Source organism: Malaya genurostris, chromosome 3 (genome assembly GCF_030247185.1).
Source record: "Malaya genurostris strain Urasoe2022 chromosome 3, Malgen_1.1, whole genome shotgun sequence".
NCBI classification, from domain to species: domain Eukaryota; kingdom Metazoa; phylum Arthropoda; class Insecta; order Diptera; family Culicidae; genus Malaya; species Malaya genurostris.
This window is the reverse complement of record NC_080572.1, coordinates 258,831,313-258,844,274: the sequence shown is the minus strand read 5'-3', so window position 1 is coordinate 258,844,274 and position 12,962 is coordinate 258,831,313. Positions and strand designations below refer to the sequence as shown.

Below are 12,962 nucleotides of genomic sequence, written 5' to 3'. Positions count from 1 at the left end.
TGATCGGGACGCATGGTTTTCCGAATGATTAATTTTTTTAAAGTCTGATATTATACCCGTCCACATTTTTTTAAAAATCTGCAAAAAAATACAGCGTAATGTACTCATAAATGATTTATTTTTGATGTAAAATCTAGAGTGGTACCAAAATTGTAAGCGCGATTAAAAAAATTGGAAAATTTTGAACATTTTTTTCACATAAAATACATTTTGAAAAAGTCTGTAAAAATCAGAAAGGTTTCCCATAACTCCAACAATATTCCTAATTTTTTTTTAAATTTTTTTGCTAAAGAGGTTCTGGAACAATTTAAATGAAATCAAAATCAGAGGAACCACCCTTACTTCACCAATATGGCAGTTAAAGGGTTAAAATGTTGGGAAAATCATCTCCTATATAAACCCTTTCAAACAGCGTATATCAATATTTTTTTCTGTTTGGGAGCAGTTTTTATACGCAAACCCGGCTACACCCTTTGCACATATTGCCATGTAATTCCACAACTGAAAGTCGGATCGGGATAAAATTCAATAGGGATCTATGGGACCATAAAACCTTTCATTTGAATCTAAGTTTGTGAAAATCGGTTCAGCCATCTCTGAGAAAATCGAGTGACATTATTTGTCTCATACACACACAGGCCTTTTTGCTGAGTTCGTCGGGCTAAGTCGAATGGTATATGACATTCAAAAGTCGGTTCTCAAAGTGATGATATAGCCTTTGTATATGAGAAAGGCAAAATAAATTTTGAAACTGCCATTTTTACACTAAGTACCCTACCACCGGAAGCAGGGGTTTAAGCCGAATTAAAATTGGAAGTTTGTGGAAATCGGTTCAGCCATCTCCGAGAAAAGTGAGTAACATTTTTTTCACATTTTTAAGGAATTATTTTCACATTTTTGGTGCATATCACCCTGTATTTCCCGAGGTGCACATGTAAATAAAAATGGAAATATCAAAAAGGGGTGTTTAGTTGCTGAATTTTATTTAATTAGTGTTCAGAATGTTGAAACACATTTAATTACTCATCGCTAAACGCGACCTCTTTATCAGTATCAGAAGTAAACTTATAAGATGCACAAAAAAAAAGAACACAGTTCGAAAAAATCTTGTGATTTTACATCTTATAAGATGCACATAAATGGAGCGTCGTATTTCACACAAAGTTTCATCCAAGAACATGTAAAATTATGTGATTTGAAAATTACATGGCTTAATCAAACGAAATAAAAAACAAAAGATCGTTAGCAAGCAGCGCGACTTTAACCAAGAAACATTAGATCACAAACATATCGGTTACTGGACTGAACCACAGAGCTCATATCTGTTCATTGAATAATTGATGCATATAAATCCATACAGTGGCACTTGGTAGCCGAGTGCAAATTTCACTCGGAACGTGTAAATTTCTGTGCGAGTGGAATATTGCGTCATTTGAAAAATTAAGTAGTTGTGAATTGTATCGTTTGTAGAATTCTGTCACCTGTAAAATTCATAAAGCTTGATGGATAATTGATACGTATAAATCCATACAGCGGCACTTGGTAGCCGAGTATAAATTACATTCGGGACCTGTAAAATTCTGTACGAGTGGAATATTACGTCATTTGAAAATTTAAGTTGTTATGAATGGTATCTGTAAAAAAAATGAAATTTACGCTTGACGTAAATTCAAGCATACCGTAATTTATTCGGTGATGACACAACATTATATCTTCTGACATGTGAAAATGAATTTTGTGTCTGTATCGATGTAAGATTCAGCTGTGAAGATAATGATATGACTTATCTTTACATGCTTTGAATTGTGAATGTAAGTAAATCGTGACGCTCTTTTCATGTGCAACTATAGAGATGTAAATTTTGCTAAGTGTGTACTCACCTACAAAAAATCGTGTAAATTTACGTCTTATGAGACCGACATATTCGAGCGTAACAAATGACTCATTTTTACAGTTGATCTAACACATACCTAATGATTCCTGACATATTTTTAAGGGCAAAAGCTTGCGTTAGTTTACACGGTTGCCTGAAATGTTGGGCGAGTTTGACCAATATTACAATCATTCATGTAACATTCAGTAATTTTCCGTATTACGTTTTAATGAATTGAGTCATATGTGCATTTGCGTTACCTGTGAATTTAATGATTGTTTGCTGTATACGAGCACATTCAGACTTTGATCGGCCGATGTGTGATACAATTATAATGAAGATGCAAATACTTTAAATAAGTTAGAAACTTCAATTTGTAAGTTTGAATAACCCAATGCCCAAATTAATCTTTTATTGTGAAAGTGTTCGGGAGACTATCAAAGTGTCGTGAATGACAATATTAGTGATGTAAGAAAGGCATAATTGCATGCATGCACGACTAGATTGAATAGAACAGGTTTTATTTCAGTTACTGATAATTTGTTGAAGAAAGCTCATGGTAGATTTTTGTGAATTAACGAATCAAATAAAAAATAATCGTTAGACTGTGACGTGCTTTTAACTATTCTATCCAGTGCACAGTGGTCCAGGAAGCAAAATTAGCAGGAAGCAATTGTTTACGCTTTTATTATTGGCCTCAGAGATTTGAAGTCTTCGGCACATTAGTTCCACTTAATAAACTGCGAGTTTCGGCCATTGTAGTTTTACGGTAGTCCTAAAACAAACTATGAATTAAAAAATTATTTCAAAATCTGGACGAGACAGAACAATGCATCCTTCCACAATAATTTAAAATAATCAATTTAAGGCAACTTTGTCGAAGATATTGGTTGTGTATCTTTAACCGTTTTTATATTAGAACGGTTAACATATCCTTAGTTAGGGTGCTTCTTAAAAAAAACAGTTTTTATTCAATAACTTTTTCATTTGAATTTTCTCAATAAAGTAATGTTCTAAGAAATTCAGGACCCTAAAAAGACGCAACTTTTAGTGGAAGAAGATTTTTTTTATACTACCTGATTCAATTGTTATGTAAGATTTTAACAATAAAATACGCCTTTTTTAGATAACGGTTTCTAAAAATGGCGCAATCCGAAAAAAAAAATTTTGATTGCATATTATAGCTCGTACTTTTTTATATAATATGAGAAAAAAATGGAAAACAGTTATTTTTCTATCTCATTTAAAACAAAATTTCATGCAAGTATTTTTGTACGTTACCATATAGCATGATAGTGAAGAATATTTTATTTGAACAATTTTAACAAGTCATTTAGGGGTTAACCTAAGTTTGTGCTTAGGGCACATAACCGTTTTCACTTTTCCTTATGTTTCGTCTTAGACTCGTGAGTGCAGAACAGTTCAAATTAAACTGCTTAATGCAAACTTAAACAGTTCAACTTGAACCGCTATACAGACGTAAATGTAATGCTATTTGCAAAACACTTATTAATTGGCACCGAATGATCATACCTGAATCGGCCAGTATTAGCCGAAAATCACGTTTCCGTTCGGCACGTCAGCAAAGACATGGCACTTCGGTGCCGATTAATAAGTGTTTTGCAAATACCATTAACTTTATGTCTGCTTAACGGTTTAAGTTGAACTGTTTAAGTTTGTATTAAGCAGTTCAATTTGAAGTGCTCTGCACTGACGAGTCTAAGACGAAACGTAAAGAAAAGTTAATTTTAACAAGGTTATCAACCCTGCTTTCATACCATGGGCTCAACTACGAAAAAGTCGTTAAAAGTTCCGTTTTGCGCGAGAAAAACACGTGACAGTACTACTAAATTGTTAAAGCGTGTTCATTCGTTTGAGATTGACTGCGGTGAAAAAAAAAACGAATTAAGTTTTACAAGATCACATGACAACTTCATGATGAATCAAGTTTTTGTTTAACATATACCGATGCTTAAATTAACAATAGCACCGTTATCTGTCAAATGATGTTCATTCAGCGTAGTTTGTGTGATTATGTTATGTTCGTGTGAAACCTAAAGCGGCCCATACACGTTCAGTTTTCCATAAAAACTCTCAATAAAAAACTGCACGATTATTTGAACTGAGCAAGTGTTGCGTCAGGTTAGTTTTGCGTTTTGTCATGTCAGTTTCATCAGTTTTGGCGATTCAGTACCAATACGCATGTGTATATTCGCACTATGGAGTTGCTTCTCAAGATTTCTTTTCGTTTGTGCTTGGAGAAACCAACGTGGAAAATTTCAAAGGAAAATAATCAAGAGGAATTGGGTCTACGAATCAGTGAGCCTCGGCCAGGGGAAGGAAACAGCGGTAATGTTGTGAGGCGGTTTTTTTTTAAAGAAGAGAGATAGTTGCTAAAATTACAGGACTGGATCATGATTCATTGGAAAGATTTTATGTTATACTATCACTAATTAACAGCAAATGGAGATCGATGTGTTGTCTTTTAGAATATATACGAAAAGTACACATGAACTATACTGCAAGTTGTATGGTTGGTACGCTTTGTCACCAACTGTACAAAAATTACTCGTGCATGGAGTGACTATTGTACAATATGCAATTCTTCCAATTGGAATGTTCTTAGAAGAAGCAGCAGAAACGAGAAACAAATGCATTCGAAGATTTAGAAAAAATAATACAAGAAAATTCAACAGACAGGTCAACTTGGAAGATCTGTTCTTAAGGCTTCTAATGACTTCCGATCCCGTAATTTCTCTGGAAAACAAAACAAACAAAAATACTAACAAAGTTTTCCTTCCAGAAAATACGCGGCATCTAATATTGTAATATGATACTTGTTAATATACTTACTGTTCCAATCATTTTACTAAGTAGTTTAGGAAAATCCCCGTCCTTTGCATTACTACTTATAAGAAACACTAGGAAATTGATTTGTTTACGCTTTTCACCATGTAATTGCATATAAATGGAATGAAAATTATGAGATTTCTCTGAAATCCCCATTGAAACTGAGTTTGTAAAAATCAGTTAAACCATCTCCGGAAAAAATTTGTGCGCAAAAATGTGACAAACACAAACACTTTTGATTGGTATATGATATTCGGCTTTACGGATTTCTGTTCAGAAATCAGTTTTCACAGTGGTTGTAAAACCTTTCTATAAAAAAACCTTCTTTGTGAGAAAGATAAAAAGTTTAAAAAGTACAAAGAATAGATTTTAAATATTTGTTATGAAAATACACTATCAATTCCTTTTTCTAACACTCCTTAGTATATTACTAAGCTAGATGTTATATGATAACGTACAAAAATACTTGCACGAAGTTTTGATTTAAATGAGATAGAAAAATAACTGTTTTCCAATTTTTTCTCATATTATATAAAAAAGTACAAGCTATCAAATGCAATCAAAAAATTTTTTTTCGGATTGCGCCATTTTTAGAAACCGTTATTTGAAAAAGGCGTATTTTATTGTTAAAATCTTACATAACTTTTGAACCAGGTAGTATAAAAAAAATCTTCTTCCACTAAAAGTTGCGTCTTTTTAGGGTCCTGAATTTCTTAGAACATTACTTTATTGAAAAAATTCAAATGAAAAAGTTATTGAATAAAAACTGTTTTTTTAAGAAGCACAACCAATATCTTCGACAAAGTTGCCTTAAATTGATTATTCTAAATTATTGTGGAAGGATGCATTGTTCTATCTCATCCAGATTTTGAAATGATTTTTTAATTCATAGTTTGTTTTAGGACCACCCTGAAACCACAATGGCCGAAACACGCAGTTTATTAAGTGGAACTAATGTGCCGAAGACTTCAAATCTCTGAGGCCAATAATAAAAGCGTAAACAATTGTTTCCTGCTAATTTTGCTTCCTGGACCACTGTGCAGTGGCATAAGTTGTAGTCTACATATTTTAAATGAAAACAAAAAAGTCGGGTGGGTAATGTCAGAGACATAACTGGATGTCATTAATACGAAAAAAACTGGCACGCTCCCATCACTTTTCCGAATATCAGTTAGTTGATTGATTGTATGAATTGTGCAAGCTTTCCCCTTTTTCACTAATTGAGTTTGAAGCGATGCACCTACATTCAAGTACAGATTAGTTACATTAAACAGATGCTATTCTACAACTATATAGCTCCAGCAATATGGCAGTTAAAGGGTTGAAATGTTGGGAAAATCATCTCCTATATAAACCCTTTCAAACAGCGTATATCAATATTTTTTTCTGTTTGGGGCAGTTTTTATACGCAAACTCGGTTACACCCTCTGTACATATTGCCATGTAATTCCAGAACCGGAAGTCGGATCGGGATAAAATTCAATAGGGATCTATGAGACCATAAGACCTTTCATTTGAATCTAAGTTTGTGAAAATCGGTTCAGCCATCTCTGAGAAAACCGAGTGACATTATTTGTCTCATACACACACAGGCATTTGCTGAGTTCGTCGAGCTAAATCGAATGGTATATGACATTCAAAAGTTGGTTTTCACAGTGATGATAGAGCCTTTGTACATGAGAGAAGCAAAAAAAAATTTGGACTCTGCCATTTTTACACTAAATACCAAGCTTTCCCCTTTTTCACTAATTGAGTTTGAAGCGATGCACCTACATTCAAGTACAGATTAGTTACATTAAACAGCTACTATTCTACAATTATATAACTTGAAACAGTTCCTTTTTAATCTGTTGATATAGGAGGCTAGGTACGACAAATTTGTAGTTTATTTTTATTGAAGCTATGATGTTCGAAGATATCTGATTCTTCTCGAAATTTCAGTACTTGACAATTGCAATGGCCTGGTCTGAAATGTATCTACGATCTTCGGTATGCAAGAGTAATAAAAATAATAATAATAATGATAATAATAATAATATTAATAAGAATAATAATAATAATAATTATTATAATAATAATAATAATAATAATAATAAAGATTAATCTGTATATATGGCAACCCTGTTTCGCATGGCACATTTTCACACGACCCCATACTAGTATAAAGATGTGTTCAACATCATCACTTCCACTTTCGCATTGCCGTTCGTAATTGATTGCGTTAGTGACGGTGCAAATCATTTTAACTTCCATCTTGATGAATCTTTTGATAGGAAATATTGAAAGTTTAATTAACTCCAAATGATTATCTGTTGCACTAAAATGTGCCTTGAATTGTCACAATCAACAAGATCTGCATTTAGATCTCGTGTGTGTCTTGTTTTGGCAACAGTTGCACAGAAAATGGTAGGAAAGCGACAAAATTCAACTAGTTCTTTATAATGATCTTTAGCACTGAAAAGTGCTTTGAATTGTCTGAAAAGCACTGAAAAGTGCTTTGAATGGGCCTTGCTGGACTTTTTGGCTGTCTTTCCACTGGTTTTCGGTGCCATCGTGCTGACGGTGTCCCTTGCGTTCAGAGTAGCTGCTTTAACTTAAATGACGCTATTTCTCACATCACATTTCATTTTATACCTGCTACTGGCAGCGGTGTACGGACAGCCCCTTTGCCAAAATTCCTTTTCCTGTTCGCAGAACGGGAAACAGTGAGACGACAGGTCCTCGATGTTGCTATCGTGTGTCTTGCTTCGGGAACAGTTGCTCAGCAAATGGTAGGAAAAATGAACCACTCAACTTTTATATGGATGCTCTTGTATAGATGCAGACATCTCGCGTTCTGATTGGCTGGTGCTGTCATGGGTTAAATCATACAGGTTTTTCAATCGTGTACTATTGAAAAACTTCAATGTTGTTGCAATACACGTTCAAGTTGAAAATTTTCGATTCTATTGGTAGTTAGATTATATAAATCCTTCCACAGATCACTAAGCTATGAGCTTTCAAAATACGAGAAAGGCAAACACGCCTTATGAATTATCCTCTTTTATACTATACCAAAAATTTCAGGAATGCTAAATTTTGAACTATTTGGGATTATGTCAAACAACTGAAAATTTTATCATAAAATTGTGCTCATATTTCCGATGGCATGTAGCAAAAATTATGTTGATTCGTTAGATAAAACAAGAGATATACACGATCAAAAACTTATCACTCTCTCAGAGGGTAAATTTTGAAAAGTCGCCCGATAGTAAAATAAGTCGTATTCACGACAAAAGAGTTTAGTTTGACCTATGAAAAATCAAAACTGTCACGTGATTGTGCTAAACTGCAATTTATGTGATCTCATGTACCAGTTGAATGCTAAGCCTTCGATTACTACATGAAAAAACTAACAAATGTGAACAATCAACCGGAACATAAAGCTTCCCAAATTGCATACATAATCGACTCGTTCATCCGCAATCGGAATCGATTACATTCTACAAACAACCAAATATCAACTAATCCCATAAATTCTATTATTCAACCACAAATCGTTTTGACTTGCTGATTTTCGAATCATCATCACAGAGCTGAACCCTTTCGACACCCCACCCGAGAATTCGATCATCTGGCCATTAAATAACTCATTTTTCCGTTCTCATTCATCTGCATATGGAATCAAACATGCTAACAATACATCTCTATGTTTTCTCTCGCCCCGCCGCTCCGGATCGGGTACCGGATCATCGACTCAATGACCGGTTGGATGCAAACTCGGACCCCTGGACACCCGCATGGTAACCCGGATATCATGTTCTTGGTCAATGCCGGATCCAAAATCAATACTGATGCCACCGTTTGCCACCTCATGCGAAAACACACGTCACTTGTCCTGCCATTTCTGGATTTCACGGGTTGATTCGGGTTCCCGAAACAGATAATCATCAAACCCCTGCAGGAGGACGGGTTGCTGCTGTACAGCGGACATCACGAGTACGGCGACTACATTTCGCTGTGCCTCAACATGGGATACGTGGAGTTTACCTTCGATTTGGGCAGTGGTCCGGCGACCGTAAGGTACGTATGTATTGGTGAAAAATGGTCCCGAAACGGGAGGATATATTTTAATTTGCTAGTTTCACAGCTTCGGTGGAAGGCTGACCGGCAATCGGCGGAATTGGCTATCTTTGCTAGGGCTTGGCACACTGGCTTCACGAGTCAATTCTCCTGACGAGCATTGAATTATCGAAATATGGCTTCATGAGAACAGTGACCAGTGCCAGTGAATCGATGTTGTAATTAGGCGACGCAGGGCCCCACGTAAAGCGACTGCCGAATGCCATGTTCGGAATGCCGATGTAGCATTTTGCGGATAAACGAACGGGTTTGGTCGATAATTAGAATGCAGACTTAGTGGTTTCAAGATTGGTTGCAGCGATTCGTCCTTGATGGGCAGCTTTCCAATAGAGTTAATCAATAGCATGAGGATTACTGGACACGGGAATGGGTTAAATTATTATGCAGTGGTCACATGTGTGCCATTATTTGAATATGTCATGCAATGATGGCTTTGCTACAGTTATTTCTGCTCCCCTTGATGGGACTAAATTCTGCTATTCGCATAATTGAAGGGAACTTTTCCGTATCATCTAGCAAGTTGTGATCAGCTTCAGTTGGTATAAAAAAAAACAAAAAAAAATCTAAAAGTCAGGAAAAATAAAATTAATACAAAAGAGCCAAGAAGTACTTAGCAATTATTGCCAAAGTGTACAATTACGCGGCTGCAAAATGAGAACTAATACCCCGCAACGACGTTCCGGAGTTTCATTTGCATTCTCAAATGAAACCGGATCCAACGACCACAAAAAGTAAAACCCGCAGAATGTAAGAAAGAAATACTGGCTGATGGTCGTCGCATGGAATGTCTGCTGGAACTGTGCGGTGGATTACACTCGTTGACGTCGCGGTTCCGTCGGACGAAGCCATCACGAAAATTAAATAAATTTCCATCCCACTAGACATCTCAGGAACGAAGATGGAAAGTTGAACAGAGTTTTTTTTTCGCGATTGTTTGGTCGGTGATGACTTCGCCAGTGCGCTTGTGGAACTCAATTTGGCAGAGTGCTGCCACCCGGGAGTAGGATGTTATTAAAAATATCCCTCGGTGGAGCAAACGCAGTGCAGGAGAAAGCGGCACTGGACGACGAATTCAGCGAGGAGGTGCGCACCCGAAGCGATGTTCGTGGTTGTAGGCTTGGTCTGATGTGTGAGACGAAGTTTGCTGGCCAATTCGAATGGAAACCGGATAGAAACTCATTAAACTCAAATAAACATCAATATAAGCGTTTCTTTTAGCAAAGTTTATTGTTAACTTCGTACACGCTCATTGTTCTGCGCGAAAGTGAATTCATCACCGATGCCCACGAGGCTGGCTAAAGAAAATTTCCCACTTCTGATGGCTTTCCCGACCGGAGATTATTTTTGCTTCTGTTTTGTGTATGGTCATGGCACTTCAGGTATTGCTGTCAGACTATTTTGGAATCATGTTCATTCGGAGAAAGTGAATAAGCTTATAAATCAGATGAAAAAATGTTTCTTTGTTCAAATCGGAAATAGGAGAAAAGCAGTGACCCTGCAACCAGAAATCAGCGGAGAGAAAATTCGTAGATCTGGTAACGAGATAAACAAAACAAAACCACTGGCACCGCTTGCATTTATATTTGTTAGCGAGTGATTTTCGAATGTTCGGGTTTGCTTATTTTTAAAATTCTTATTATTATGTATTTCAACAAGTTTTTCCCAAGTTCAGCCAGAAATGTTTTTGTAAATTATTTCACGTTTCTTTCAAATATAATATACTCACTATTTGATATCAATACATCCCACTGAGATTGGAACCGCTTTTGGTATTTCAATTCGAACCATAACAAGGTATCCGCTGATAGCTGGTTGTTGAATAGGGTGGAGCAAGGTTATATGGTCCTAACAACTATGCCACCGATGCGGCAATGGATGAAGAGACGAGCCACGAACAAAGTACACCTCAACCCTCGCACGATAGAAATGGAAGTTCCTCTCCCCCTAGAAAAAAAGGGTGACAATTTAACAAAAACATGGCTCAATCGGCCACGTTAAGCCTGTACGCGAATTGGCCTGAATAAATTAATTTTTATAAAAATAAGGTTACATGTGAAAAAGATGAAAAGGTTTGTTTTCTCGCTCCACCAAACTTTTCGTGTTCTTTTTGGATTCCATAAGCACCATGCAAAATTTGTGCTTGATCTGAGAATATATATGGAGAAATTCCCTTTTCACAAAAAAAATCGGCAAGAGATCAACCTTTGAACTCTAAAAATCAGTACATGTGTTTTTTTTTATAATAAATTTTTTATTCTGGGCTTTTTTGCGTAAAAGCTTTACGTGGCCGATTGGCTTACATTTTTGTTACTTAAATTTTTTTTTGCTATTGGATCTCGTTGTCACCCTTTTTCTAGGGGGAGTTGAGTTTCCATTTCCAACGAGGATCGGGGGTCACTTCGTCCGCGGCTTATCTCATCATCCATTGCTTCATCGTCGGTGTTGTGTGTGATTTCCGTTTTATTTTCGTTTTCCTTGTTGATCGTAGTCTTGGGCTCGTTGAGAGTTGCTATAGATGCGCCTTGTTGTACATTGGTTCCAGTTGCTGGTTGGTTGGATGGTAAGCTGTTAACTGCAGCTGGTGTACTTTGTTCTGTAGGGGTTACGTTGGATAGTTTCGTTAAAGGGGATACTTCCCTGTTGTTGGTGACTGTCACAGGTGTACTGGGGTTGCTTGAGGTTGATGTGAAGGAAGCACCGTTGTCCTTTGGTATAGTTGTCTCCTTTTCCGGTTTATCACATGGCTTACCGTAGTGAACAGCTTTTTGGCAATATTGACATGTGGCCATCTGATTGTCATAGGTAAAAAGTGATTTGCACGGTATTCTTGTATCCTGACCGAATGTCACATAAGAAGGTATAGGCCTCCTCAAGCGCATGCGTAACAAACGTACGCCATTTAGAATACCGGGGAAAAATTTTTCCACTTTTCTTTTTCGATAGAGAGAATCTCTCCGTATTGGGACATAGTTTTGCGAATATAAGAATCGATGACGCTTGAGGGAAGATCATGCACACGTACTTCTATAGCACTATCTTCCATATATACTGGAATGTTGTATTTAATGTTCTCGTGCTCCACATAGTGCACATTGTTATTGTCTTTTGCGAATTGAATTGCATCCAACTCTTTATAAAACTGAATGTAAACAACATTATTCGTCTTATTACATTGAAGTAAATGCACACGTTTAATGGCAAGATGCATTTGCTCCTTAAGCAAACCTTCAAGTTCTCGTATCAAAGGTCGAGTTTTGCACTGCCTGAAGTCAACAGCAATTGTATTCTTTCGTGTCGGCGGTAGCTATTGTTCGTCTGGTTCACTCATGTCGAGGTCGTTCCATTGTTCACTACACAATACTGTACTTGATATCTTCTGTCCCGAACGTAAGCGGTTTTATTATATCGACTGACTTGGATGAGATGTACTAGCGAACTAAGTACATGTGTTGTTTTTGTAGAAAATTTGACGAGGAAGAAAACCTTCGAAGACCACAAAACGATCCGACATTTGTGGATAAAATTATTAAACGAAAACCGGCACAAGGTCCGAACAATGGCTCATTCCTTAATATATCTAGCAACACTGCTGCTAGTGGTGGTTATATGATTTGGTTTTCTTTTATTATGCTATAAAAGTTGATCTGAGTTGTTTGGTGTCTTCACGATAGTTACTCAGCTTAAATTGGAAATTCTTCTTAAGTGACAAACCATGCTCCAAACTTTACTTTTACAGATGCAAAAAAGTCATGTAAATTGTTTTTGTTTGCATAAAATAGTATTGTCTATATATCCTAAACTATAAGAAATGAAGATTTTATATCTTCGGCAAAGTTATTGGATTGGATGGGATTAATTAATTTTTTTTCTTAAATATTGCAGAAAAATCCATTGAATATTTCTTCAAATTAAAAAGTTAACCTTTTTTTGTGTCCTTACAGTGAGTTTTGGAACATGCCACTTAAAAGTCACTTAAAAAAATCTTCATTCTAAGCTTAGAAACTTTTGTGAAGACATCAAATAACTCAAATCAACCGTTATAGCATAATAAAAGAAATCAAAATCATTTTACCACCACTAGCAGCAGTGTTACTAGATATATTAAGGAATGAGCAAT

At 36.1% G+C, this 12,962-nt stretch overlaps 1 protein-coding gene across 3 annotated transcripts in view; it reads left to right on the top strand.

The window, feature by feature from the left end:
- The window catches only part of LOC131436607 (uncharacterized), a 593,756-nt gene that overhangs the window by 506,387 nt on the left and 74,407 nt on the right, over positions 1–12,962 (top strand). For all 3 annotated transcript variants that reach the window (XM_058605425.1, XM_058605424.1, XM_058605423.1), the window contains one exon: positions 8,646–8,785. In XM_058605425.1, coding sequence (XP_058461408.1) covers positions 8,646–8,785 — 140 coding nt within the window. The remainder of the gene's footprint in view (positions 1–8,645; positions 8,786–12,962) is intronic.